The sequence below is a fragment of the Phyllopteryx taeniolatus genome, chromosome 11 (assembly GCF_024500385.1).
Source record: "Phyllopteryx taeniolatus isolate TA_2022b chromosome 11, UOR_Ptae_1.2, whole genome shotgun sequence".
In the NCBI taxonomy this organism is placed as follows: Eukaryota; Metazoa; Chordata; class Actinopteri; order Syngnathiformes; family Syngnathidae; genus Phyllopteryx; species Phyllopteryx taeniolatus.
This window is the reverse complement of record NC_084512.1, coordinates 236435-250000: the sequence shown is the minus strand read 5'-3', so window position 1 is coordinate 250000 and position 13566 is coordinate 236435. Positions and strand designations below refer to the sequence as shown.

General features: G+C 45.2%; 1 protein-coding gene across 16 annotated transcripts in view; it reads left to right on the top strand.

Annotated features, from left to right (window-relative positions):
• Positions 1 to 13566, top strand: part of vps8 (VPS8 subunit of CORVET complex) — a 280747-nt gene that overhangs the window by 97614 nt on the left and 169567 nt on the right. For all 16 annotated transcript variants that reach the window (XM_061788861.1, XM_061788865.1, XM_061788864.1 and 13 more), the window contains 3 exons: positions 5738 to 5784; positions 5876 to 5965; positions 6264 to 6310. In XM_061788861.1, the coding sequence (XP_061644845.1) occupies positions 5738 to 5784; positions 5876 to 5965; positions 6264 to 6310 (184 nt within the window). The remainder of the gene's footprint in view (positions 1 to 5737; positions 5785 to 5875; positions 5966 to 6263; positions 6311 to 13566) is intronic.

Genomic DNA, 13566 nt, shown 5'->3' with positions numbered 1-13566 from the left:
TATATATATATGTATATATATATATATGTATATATATATATATGTGTATATATGTCTTTAATAAGTTCTGTCCTAACTTCAACCGGCAAGGTGTTAAGTAAAGCTATTCTATAAATAACATTTGCCTCCCTTAAACGGGAGGGATGTGACCAGGTCTTATCTGTCCAAATGCAATTTTCGAAGTGAGAACTGGGACCCATGAGAGGTTTGAAGTCCGGAAGCTTCGGCACCGTTGGGGAAGAGGACGGGAACATGTCGCGGATGACTGCAAACACTATAGGAGCAAAAGGGGCAAATAAAATTTCAGGTTCGACATTATTCAGACCCGACCGTTTCAAAATATCATCCGATTGGTGAACCGAAATGCAACAGGCGCGTATCAATCTCACTATGTCACCACACGCCAGGTTCATGCCGTCCGTCAACCTCTTCAGCGCTTGAATGCACATTTCATCGCCAGCTGCCAGTCCGGGCAGTCGTTTCTGTAAAAACCCGAGATCTTTTAAAGACAATTATTGATATATTAACCCACCTTGTTGACTGGGGATCATAGGATAATTACTGGGAGTCGGGTTATATCTCGTCGGACTCTTAATTCTGGTTCCAGTCTGGGACCTCGTCTTGACTCGGTCCCGGGATGGGGGCTGATAAGCCTTTTCCATCCATTTACGTGCTTCCCCAGAAGTCATTAGCTTAGCTTGTTGCCTTCTTTGGTCGTCTGCTGTCAAGTCTTTGTCTGTCGGAGGGGGCGGTGGGGGAAGCTCCCCTCCACATCCTCATCAAATTCAGAGTCAGACTCGTCACTATGTCTCGGTTCCCTCAAGCGGGAATCTCTCTTATTAATACTAGAAGTCAACTCTTCCTGCAACGTGGTTTGCCAAACCTGTCTGTCGGTTATTCGGGCGGAAACCCCCGGTGTGGCGATGTTGCCCGCTCCTTTGTCTGCAGGCTTGTCTCCTCTCGGGGATGGTTCCTGCTGTCTCAAAGTTTGGCAGTTAGAATTTTGGTTTTCTACTGTACCTTGTCGGTTAGCAGTCACTATTTCTTCCATGGTAGTACGCTGATGTTGGGTCAATTCAGGTATTGCTGATGTTTCCAACAGATTCACTTCGCCCACTATTTGGTACACGGGTGCTTGGAGTGGGTGCTTCGGTTGCCGTTTGTCAGATTGGTTAAGAGTAGTATAGGCTGGGGGTGTCAGTGGGAGCTTTACTTCCCCATTGTCTTGGTGTGTTATCTTAGCGGCTCCTCTACCGGCAACACCGGATAGAGGGAAGTTACAGGGGGGCCGCTTCCCAAATGGTCCCTAATCGAATTTAATGGGGCAATTTGATGCGCTTTTTCGCCCCGAACTGCTGCCATTGCCGTTGACACCACACAAATCTCATGAATTTGTCTCCTCCATTTGTCTGACATTTGTAGTCGATAGGAACAGCAACTGTAGTCTCCTTCATTTCTTTTCCCTTCTGAATAACTCCTTTCTTCCTTCCAAAACTCATCCGCTACATGAAACAATGTACATTTCTGCCTTTCTATCTTATTTTCCTTTTTCCACATTTCCCACACCCTTCTAAATTCTACTTGTTTCTTTTTATGCTTCTTCCTTTCAATGCCCGCTAACAACTGACTTTCTATTTCATTCCGCAAATTCTCCAATGACTTTTGGTAATCACTCCGATACATATCACATTCATTACCTCGACACTCGACTGTCCAATTCACAACCCCGAGTTTTGGTGGCACACTCATCTTATTCTAAATCGGTTTTTGGGGGTCCCAAAATCCCCAACGTCTACCGAAACCTTACAATTTGAAACCGCGTCCAATTTCAAGTCGGTCTACGACGGGACCTTGTTACCCTACTCCCAGGATTTTCTCTGATCCTGGTCTGTCAGGTACCTTGTTACCCTGACGTAAGGTCCTCCGTTACCCTGACTTCTAATTATGCAAATTTAACAACACAACGTCTTATTAACTATTGACAACAAAACAACTGTACCACAAGTCTCCCAAATGTGTGTGAAGTAATTTAATTACAGTAGGTTAGCACCCATTATTTCTGTCATGTTGTAATATTCATTTGACCTGACTAATTAGAATACATCACCTGACTAGAGAATACTTTTGAAGATGTACAGTACAGTAAAGTATATACAGTAAATGAGCAAGTCATTCAAATAGACCAGTGATTTCCAATCTTTTTGGAGCCACGGCACATATTTTACAATTGAAAAATCTCACGGCACACCAACAAACCAAAATGTCACAAAGAGTGGATACATTATTTACTGTATGTACTTCCTGCCATCGAATAGAAGACCATTAAATTTTTCTGTGTGTCACTATGCCTCACTGGCATGAATAGATGAACAAAGATACACACCATTCTCAATACACTTCTTTATAGACTCTTAACTGATAAGACAGACAGAGACTGTCGCAACCCTGCCGATTGTGCGTGGGTCCATGAAGGCAACTATGTGTGTGTGTGTGTGTGTGTGTGTGTGTGTGTGTGTGCGTGTGTGTGTGTGTGTGCGTGTGTGCGTGTACGCGCGCGCACATAGTGTACAACAAATCTTAGTATGTCCTCTTTTGAGAAACTCAAATTAGTGACTGTATTTCCAGTTTAACTATGCCAATCCCTCGTCACCGTTCATTGTGTTTGTGCCACTGGCTGCTTGGGTACACGAGTTGACTGACTGTGCGGAAAACGTGCAACACGTCACAGTGCCCCAGACGGCTTGGTTTATAAATATTTCACCTTTTTTCGACATTGTACTTAGTCGGTGTGCATTTTAGTTATGGATAGTTCAGAATGTAGTGTGTTTCGTCTGTTTTATTAGTCATTACTAAAACAAAGGCTGAAAATTGGTCTACACTTATGACATGCACCGTGACTGAATCAAGTGTCTTGGTTATTGACTTGCCTCATGTTCCCAAGCACTGTAGTTTGTTAATGATAAATATCTGTTGCCTGACCATAAATACCATATTTGCTGTAAGAGCAGCAGTAAGAGCAGTTCTGTGTTAAAGAGAGGTTGACAGGTGAACACCCTTAACAACATAATCGGAAGCCAGCTCAAGACACCCTTGGCAAGTGGATGTTTGGCCATACGGTTTATGATGATAAACTGGCGTTATCAGTTGAGGATGAAATCTTCACATCATGAGTGAAGAGTTCTCCAAGGATGACTCAAACAGTTGAGTGGCCCCCTCCTGTTCCGTTTTCCAAGGCAGCGCTTGCCGAACAACAGGGAACAACCCTTCCATTGTCTCCTTTCACTTCAGCATACCTTGAACAACTTTGCTGATCATGCAATCTGGTCACTGCCAGCAGACAAGCTGGTCTAAACTCCATGGCTAACGGGACCTGCTTTTTTCACCAACACAAGAGAGATTGTATCATCAGGAAAGACTGTCAACCTTGTTGACTCTGAGTCAGATGTAGAGGTACGGACAAACGGTCACTACTTGTGACACCAGTTGGTCAAATGGCAAGCTTGGAAGTACACACTTTGAATGGTTCTCTGCTTGAAGTCCCCGCTTAAAGGCTGTTGCACGACTTGGGCACATTGCCAAGTCCTTCATCAAGGGGTCCAAGGATGACATTCGTAATGGATTTCACATGTGCAACAAACATCTCAATGACTAGCAGAGCCAAAGCCACAATCATTTGCGCCATGCAGTGAGAAATGTATGCAGAGGACATCAGATGTCTACAAGAGGGGCGGCCGATCCCTAAGCCAAGTCAACTCAACAAGATCTGTCCCTTCATTGATCTAGATCAAATTGTCAAGAGTTGTAGGTCGGTTAGCAAAAGCCCAGCTCACATCAGATGTGTTGCACCCTATACTCATTCCTGGCAAACATCACTTCACTCAGCTGCTGATCAGTCACTTCCATGAGAGAGTTTGTCACCCGAGCAGACATTTCACAGAAGGAGCCATCAGAGCAGCTGGATTCTGGATCATTAGCGGCAAGAGCGCGATCAGTAGCATCGTCTTCAACTGTATCACTTCTTACAAGCTGCGAGGTAAACAGGAAGAACAAATCATGACTGACTTAACTGATGACCGACTATGCACAGATTATTCCTTTACATACAGACCCATTCCCATAAATTTGAATATCATGGAAAAGTCTATTTATTTCCATAAATCCATTCAAAAAGTTATAGATTTCATAGATTATAGATTCAGGGCCCAGAATTTAAACAATTTCAAGTGTTGGTGTATTTTGACATAATTTGGGCTTCAGATCATAAAACCCACAAAATCAGGAATTCAAAAAATTAGAATACTGTGAAGAAATCAGCCCAGATTTTGCAGGCCATAAATGTTTTAAACTGAGTGTCACACACTAATCATCTACTAAACTCAAAGCAACTGCACAGGTTTCCCCAGGTGTCATTAAATTGCTTCAGTTGGGTTCAATATGGGGAAGACTACAGACTTGACAACTGGCCAGAAAACCATACCCTCCATAGGATGGGTAAGCCACAAAAGTTCATAGCTAAGGAGGCTGGCTATTCACAGAGTGCTGTGTCCAAATCGTATCAATGGAAAGTCTAGTGGAAGGACAAAATGTGGCAGGAGAAGATGCACCAATAAAAGAGATGACCGTGCTTCAGCAGATTATCAAACAGAGTATTGGTGCATCAGCAGATTATCAAACAGAAAAGATTTAAGAATCTAGCAGAGATCCAGAAAGAGTGGAATGAGGCGCGAGTCACAGCTACCATCACATTCAGACACATCTGGGAGATGGGCTACAACTGTCGGGTTCCTCGGGTCAAGCCACTTCTGAGCCTGAGCCAATGTAGGAAGCGTCTCAACTGGGCCAAGAAGAAGGACTGGACTGTTGGCCAGTGGTCGAAGGTCCTCTATTCCGATGAAAGTAAAGTGGTGCCTTTCATTCGGGACTCAAGGTCCAAGGATTTGGAGAAACACGGGTGAAGAACAGAACCCAAGCTGCTTGAGGTCAAGTGTGAAATAGCCACAGCCATGATTTGGGGTGCAATGTCCAGTGCACTGGGGCCTGCGCCCTGCCTTCCTCTCCCCTCTCTTGGCGCCCTCACTTGTCCTTGCTCACGACGGACGCTTAACATGGGCTCGCTTTTGGTGGACTGTGACCGTTTCTGGGTGGCGGTGGGCTCCTGCGTTGGGCTCTGTTGGTGGCTGGGCCCCCCATGCTCTCCGGGGGTAGTGGGGGCTGTAGCAGCGGTGAGGTGCGCCAGGTGGGGCGTTGAGGGGGATTGGGCGTGGGTGGCAGTGTTTATTATTGTTTGTACAACCACTTATTTCTGTGTTATTGTCTTCCATAAAAACGTGAACTTGGATTCCACTCTTGTTTTTATTGGAAAATTGTTTATCTTACTTTCTACACAGTGTTCTCAGTTCGACACATGATCAGGGCGCAAGAGATTTTATGTATAGATATAACCCTCTATTATTACTTTAAGACAAAGCCAATTACAAACTTTGTGATATGGTACAACAATTGGCCAGAAATACAAACATGCACAATCAGTATCCTTATTGGCATGCAGTAATCCAGAAATGTTAGAGATGTCTGCAATCCGCTTGTGAAACAAACTGGCTACCACCTCTCAGCAACCAGTCCCAATATTCATAATCTGTATCAGTTACGGTCCCTTACACACAGGGCAAGCCAAAGTATAACTCATCATAAGTAATAGCGTGAAAATAATTCATGTCAACTGTTATTTTTTCTCCAGGCTTGTGTGGTGATCCGTTGAAAAGAAAGGGAATTGTTGGTGACAAGGTATGCAAGGAAAACCATCTTAGTGAGAGCAACACGTGTCTGCTATGGCCATTATACATTTAATTAAATCTCACTCAATGTGTTGGTGGAGATGCTAGAGATCCTCTTCCAGTTTGCTGATCATGCTATGAAGAGATGCCCAGAACATGGCAGAATTCAAGTGATGGAGCAGCATTTTCACGTAAGCACATTAAAGCATTCTAAGAACTCATGTAATGCCAATGTCATTGATATCTGGTGAACTGGTGTATGCTTTTGGCAAAATTCAGCAATAAAATCCTTGTAATAAAAATTTATTAATTTGATATTGTAATATCGTTAGCCTAAAAGCGTAATTGCTTAATTAATCATTTTAACCTACTCACAAAGGATACCAATGTGCTTGCTTAAAATCATTTTTTGTTTTTGTTTTGTGTCTGTGTCTATGCTCAGTCATTTGAAGGAATAGTCATTCTGAAAATTCTCATGCTTATGTTTAGGATGTGATTCCTATCTTGATAGATTTCTGCCTGCTGCTACAAAGGCCGTAAGTATATTATATAACGCCCATATAACATACTGTATATGAATGCAGGCACAACAGAAAATGAATAACATTGGTTCCCCTGAAAGAAAAACCCACAATGGTCACTGAAATAACTTGAAACTAACAAACATATTACTAAATAAAAAAATTACTGAAAATGAACCAATGAAAATCAGACATTCCTTTTTGATTTTAGTTCAACAGAGTCATTTAAAAAGACAAAACAATGAAATAGGCCCGAACAAAAATGAAGACTCACCTTTATCGTTTGACTTTTCTAAACTGTTGACATTTGTAACTCTTCGTATGATTGCCTGTGTTGTGTATCTATTTTCTTATTCAGCCGTTTGTAACTTGTTTGTCAATGAAAGTTGGACGTTGTGTAAAATGTAAATAAAAGCAATTCAATGATTTGCAAAACCTTTCCAACCTATATTCACTTGAATACACTACAAAGACAAGATCTTTAATATTCAATCTGATTTTTTATTTTACATTTTTTTTCAAATACGATATATTATGGATTTTATGCCTGCAAACACGTTCCAGAAATGCTGTTGTCATGTTTACCACTGTGTTACATCACTTTACCTTTTCACAACACTCAATAAGCATTTGGAAACTGAGGACCCTAGTTATTGCTTTGTCGGTGGAATGCTTTCACATTCCTGCTTGATGTACAACTTTTATTGCTCAACAGTCCAGGGTCACAGTTGTTGTGTTTTGCCCTTCATAATGAGCCACACATTTTCAATGGGAGACAGATCTTGACTGATGGCAGGCCAGTCTAGTACTCGCACACTTTTACTGCGACGCTACGCTGTTGTAACACGTTCAGAGTGTTGTCTAGCATTGTCTTTATGAAATAAGCAGGGACTTCCCTGAAATAGATGTTGCTTGGATGGCAGCATTCAGTTTGTTGCTCCAAAACCTGTATGTACCTTTCAGAATTAATGGTGCCTTCACAGAGTTACCCATGCCATAATCACTAACACACCCACATACCAACACAGATGCTGGCTTTTGAACTTTGTGCTGATAACAGTCCGGATCGTCCTTTTCCCTCTTTGGCCCGGAGGATACGACGTCCATGATATCTCCAAATAATTTGAAATGCGTACATTTTTCACTTTGCGTCAGTCCATCTCAGATGAGCTCAGGCCCAGAGAAACTGCGTGTGTTTCTGGGTATTGTTGATAAATTTGGTCTTTGCATGGTATAGTTTTAACTTGTATTTGTAGGTGTAGTGACAAACTGTGTGAACTGGCAACGGTTTTCTCAAGTGTTCCTGAGCCCACGTGGCAATCTCTTTTGCACAATGATGCTGCTTTTTAATGCAGTGAGGGATCAAAGGTCACAAGCATTCAATGTTGATTTTTGGCCTTGCCGCTTACATGCAGAGATTTATCCAGATTTATCTCTGAATCTTTTGATGACCGTAGATGATGAAATCCCTAAATTCCTAGCAATTGTATGTTGAGAAATGTTGTTCCTTAACCTTTGGACTATTTGCCCATGCAGATGTTTACAAAGTGGTGTACCTCGCCCTATTCTTGGTTGTAAACAATTGGGTATAAAAGGGGCATCGCCAAAAGACTCAGTTGTGACACCTACCTGTTCCCAATTAACCTGTTCACTTGTGGAATGTTTCAAACAGGTGTTTTTGGAGCATTCCTCAACTCTCCCAGTCTTTTGTTCCCCCATACCCAGATTTTTTTGGAACGTGTTACAGGCATCAAACTTTAACTGAGACAATATTTGCAAACAAAAAACAATAACGTTCATTGAACATTAAATATCTTGTCTTTGTAGTGAATTCAAGTGAATATAGGTTGAAAAGGATTTGCAAAGCATTATATTCAGTTTCAGAATCAGAATCATCTTTATTTGCCAAGCATGTCCAAAAACACACAAGGAATTTGTCTCCGGTAGTTGGAGCCGCTCTAGTACAACAACAGACAAGTCAATTTACAGAACACTTTGGAGACAGAAAGAGATTGACTTTGACATTGATTTTTTTAATTGGTTTTACAAATTGTCCCAATTTTGCTGGAATTGGGGTTTATATGTGCAGCCTAAAAGGATCGCCATTCAGGGCGTCCAAGTCCAGTATTCTCTGTCAAATGACTGTCTGTTGTTGTACTAGAACAGCTCCAACTACTCGAGACATATTCCTTGTCTTTTTGACATACATGGGCAATTAAAGATGATTCCGATTCTCCCATGTGCTCTCCTCTGGCTGCGTAGATTCTCCCCTCGAGAGAAGGGGAGAATGCCAGATACGCACTGGGTGGAGCAACCCAAAAATGTCAGGTCGTCCAGATACTCCCCTCGATTTAAGCACTTTTACTCTAAAGCCCTTCAGAAGCTGTTGTATGTCAAGCACCCTGAGAAGGTGGAACATTATATTGCACTTGTTTGGAGTTTGGACGCAGTTACAATATATATCACATACAGCAGCTGAAATAAGTATTTAACGTCAAGACGAAATATAGTGGGTACGGAAAGTAATCAGACCCCCTTACATTTTTTACTCTTTGTTATATTGCAGCCATTTGCTAAAATAATTTAAGTTTTTTTTTCTCATTCATGTACACACAGCACGCCATATTGACATAAAAAACGGAATTGTTGAAATTTTTTCAGATTTATTAAAAAAGAAAAAAACGAAATATCACACAGCCGCAAGTATTCAGACCCTTTGCTGTGACACTCATATACTTAACTCGGTTGCTGTCCATTTCTTCTGATCATCCTTGAGTTGGTTCTACACCTTCATTGGAGTCTAGCTGTGTTTGATTACATTGATTGGGCTTGATTAGGGAAGCCACACACCTGTCTATATAAGAAGAAGAATGAAGAAGAATCACCTTTTATTGTCATGAACATGCATGCATGCACACGAAATTTGTTCCCTGCATTTAACCCATCACAGTGAAGACATACACGTTAGTGGAACACACTGGAGCAGGGGGCAGCTGAAGCGCCCGGGGAGCATTTCGGGGGAAATGAGTGTCTTGCTCAAGGACACCACAGCTGTGAGTCTGGGGGATGTTGGCGGATGGTCCAGTCGGGGTCTTGAACCTAGGTCACCCACGGTGGCAGGCGATGATCTTAACCATTGGGCCACGGCTGCCCTTATATAAGACCTTACAGCTCACAGTGCATGTCAGAGCAAATGAGAATCATGAGGTCAAAGGAACTGCCTGAAGAGCTTGGAGACAGAATTGTGGCAAGGCACAAGGTTACAAAAAAATTCTGCTGCACTTGAAGGTCAGAGGACAAAATTTTTTATTTTTTTCTTTAACTCGAGAACACCTTTACAAACCACATCTGCCATTTCGAAGTGATTATATAGCAGATATTCAGCAGTTAAATCAATAAATATGATGCAGAATACGCCTTCTGCTTTTTGCATCCAGCGCCTTCTGGTCTTCGCTGTGACGTCACACGAGCCAAACAGCCTGTTCATTCGGCATTGTGTGCTATTGTTCCATGCTGTTGTTCCCGTCCTTGTATATTTGTTAGACTTTACACCAATTTTATCGGCCTGATCGGTATCGGCCGATACTTAGCATTTTATGCTGATTGGCTGATCGGCTTTGTCATAATTCGCCGATCCGATCAATGACGTCATTGATCGGCTCCGCAAAAGACATTTACTCCGTGTCGCCATCGTGCACAGTATATTTGAATCCAAAAGCTAGTTTATTCCTAGCCTTGTCTTTTGACGTAGTACTGTAAATATCTGACGGCCAATAATTATTTAAAAAAACAAAACAAAAATGCCCAGCCGGATCAGACTACAAGACAAATTTGCTCCTTCAGGATTGCACTATGTCAGACTATCCATCCATCCATTTTCTGTGCCGCTTCTCCTCACTAGGGTCGCGGGCGTGCTGGAGCCTATCCCAGCTATCATCGGGCAGGAGGCGGGGTACATCCTGAACTGGATGCCAGCCAATCGCAGCGCACATACAAACAAACAACCAATCGCACTCATATTCACTCCTACGGGCAATTTAGAGTTGTCAATCAACCCACCATGCATGTTTTTTGGGATGTGGGAAGAAACCGGAGTACCCAGAGAAAACCAACGCAGGCACGGGGAGAAGATGCAAACTCCATACAGGCGGGGCCGGTCCTGAGAACTGTGAGGCAGACGCTCTAACCAGTCACGTGTCGTATGTCAGACTCTTGCAATAAAATCTTGTATTCCGATACCACCGCAACCCATTTTTTTACGATCATTGGGCTTTAGCTTGTCAACTCAAATGCGACCAGATACACTCGTTACCGTGGCGACGACAACAAGAGTGGATCACGCCGACTCTATTATAACAACAAAATGGGGAAAAAACGTGTGTTGGTGTTCACCGGTGCTCAGGACAGGAGAGGACGTTCGTTTTAGGATTGCTTGAGTGCAACACACATGAAAAGCCCGCATGGAGTTTGCTAAAAAAAAAAAAAACACCTGAAGGACTCCAAGATGGTGAGAAATAAGATTCTCTGGTCTGATGAGACCAAGATAGAACTTTTTGGCATTAATTCTAAGCAGTGTGTGTGTGGAGAAAACCAGGCACTGATCATCACCTGTCCAATACAGTCCCAACAGTGAAGCATGGTGGTGGCAATATCATGCTTTTGGGGTGTTTTTCAGCTGTAGGGACAGGACGACTGGTTGCAATCAAAGGAAAGATGAATGCGGCCAAGTACAGGGATATCCTGAACAAGAACGTTCTCCAGAGTGCTCAGGCCCTCAGACTGGACCGAAGGTTCACCTTCCAACAAGACAATGACCCTAAGCACACAGCTAAAATAACGGAGTGGCTTCAGAACAAGTCTGTGACTGTTCTTGAATGGCCCAGCCAGAGCCCTGACTTAAACCCAATTGAGCATCTCTGGAGAGACGTGCACCATCCAACCTGACAGAACTGGAAGAGGATCTGCAAGGAGGAGTGGCAGAGGATCCCCAAATTCAGGTGGGAAAAACCTGTTGCATCATTCCCAAAAAGACTCTTGGCTGTATTAGCTCAAAAGGGTGCTTCTACTAAATACCGAACAAAGGGTCTGAATACTTATTGTTGTGTGATATTTCAGTTTTTCATCCATCCATCCATTTTATACCGCTTATCCGGGTCGGGTCGCGGGGGCAGTAGCTTTAGCAGGGACGCCCAGACTTCTCTCTCCCCAGCCACTTCATCCAGCTCTTCCGGGGGGATCCTGAGACGTTCCCAGGCCAGCCGAAGGACGTAGTCTCTCCAGCGTGTCCTGGGTCGTCCCCGGGGTCTCCTCCCGGTGGGACGTGCCCGGAACACCTCACCAGGGAGGCGTCCTGGAGGCATCCGAATCAGATGCCCCAGCCACCTCATCTGGCTCCTCTTGATGTGGAGGAGCAGCGACTCTGAGACTCTGAGTTCCTCCCGGATGATCGAGCTTCTCACCCTATCTCTAAGGGAGAGCCCGGACACCCTGCGGAGGAAACTCATTTTGGCCGCTTGTATCCGGGATACTGTTCTTTCGGACAAGCTCGTGACCATAGGTGAGGGTAGGAACGTAGATCGACCGGTAAATTGAGAGCTTTGCCTTTCGGCTTAGCTCCTTCTTTACCACAACGGACCGATACAAAGTCCGCATCACTGCGGACGCTGCACCGATCTGCCTGTCGATCTCCCGTTCCATTCTTCCCTCACTCGGGAACAAGACCCCAAGATACTTGAACTACTTGACCCCAAGATACTTGAATGCAGCGACCATCAGAGCTGCATTCCGCTTGGCTAGCTGGTACCCATCAGCTCCCTCAGGAGTCCCATAGGCCAAAAAGGCCCGATAGGACTCCTCCTTTAGCTTTACGGCATTCCTCACCGTTGGTGTCCACCAACGGGTTCAGGGATTGCCGCCACGACAGGCACCGACCACCTTACGGCCACAGCTCTGGTCGGCCGCCTCAGCAATGGAGGCGCGGAACATGGTCCACTTGAACTCAATGTCCCCTGCCTCCCCCGGAACATGAGCAAAGTTCTGTCGGAGGTGGGAGTTGAAACTCCTTCTGACAGGGGATTCCGCCAGATGTTCCCAGCAGACCCTCACAATACGTTTGGGCCTGCCACGTCGGACCGGCATCTTCCCCCACCATCGGCGCAAACTCACCACCAGGTGGTGATCAGTTGACAGCTCCGTCCCTCTCTTTACCCGAGTGTCCAAGACATGTGCCCGCAAGTCCGATGACACGACCACAAAGTCGATCATCGAACTGCGACCTAGGGTGTCCTGGTGCCAAGTGCACGTGTGGACACCCTTATGCTTGAACATGGTGTTCGTTATGGACAATCCGTGTTGAGCACAGAAGTCCAAAAACAGAACAATGCTCGGGTTCTGATCGAGGGGGCCGTTCCTCCCAATCACGCCCTTCCAGGTCTCACTGTCATTGCCGACGTGAGCATTGAAGTACCCCAGCAGAACGATGGAGTCCTCAGCGGGAGCGCTCTCCAGCACCCCCTCCAAGGACTCCAAAAAGGGTGGGTACTCTGAACTGCTGTTTGGTGCATAGGCACAAACAACAGTCAGGACCCGTCCCCCCCACCCGAAGGCGGAGGGAGGCAACCCTCTCGTCCACCATGGTGAACGCCAACGTACAGGTGCCGAGCCGGGGAGCAATAAGTATACCCACACCTGCTCGGCGCCTCTCACCGTGGGCAACTCCAGAGTGGAAGAGAGTCCAACCCCTCTCGAGAGGACTGGTACCAGAGCCCAAGCTGTGTGTGGAGGCGATTCCGACTATATCTAGTCGGAACTTCTCGACCTCACACACCAACTCGGGCTCCTTCCCTGCCAGAGAGGTGACATTCCACGTCCCTAGAGCCAGCTTCTGTAGCCGGGGATTGGATCGCCAAGGTCCCCGCCTTCGGGCACCGCCAGCTCGCACTGCACCCGACTCCTATGGCCCCTCCCACAGGTGGTGAGCCCATGGGAAGGGGGACCCACGTTACCCTTTCGGGCTGTGCCCGGACGGGCCCCATGGGTGCAAGCCCAACCACCAGGCGCTCTCCTTCGAGCCCCACCTCCAGGCCTGGCTCCAGAGGGGGGCCCCGGTGACCCGCATCCGGGCAAGGGAAATCTGAATCGATTTATTGTACTCCTCATAGGGGTTTTTGGAGCTGTGCTTTTTCTGGTCCCTCATCTAGGACCTGTTTGCCATGGGTGACCGTGCCAGGGGCATAAAGCCAGACAACATAGCTCCTAGGATCATTGGGACA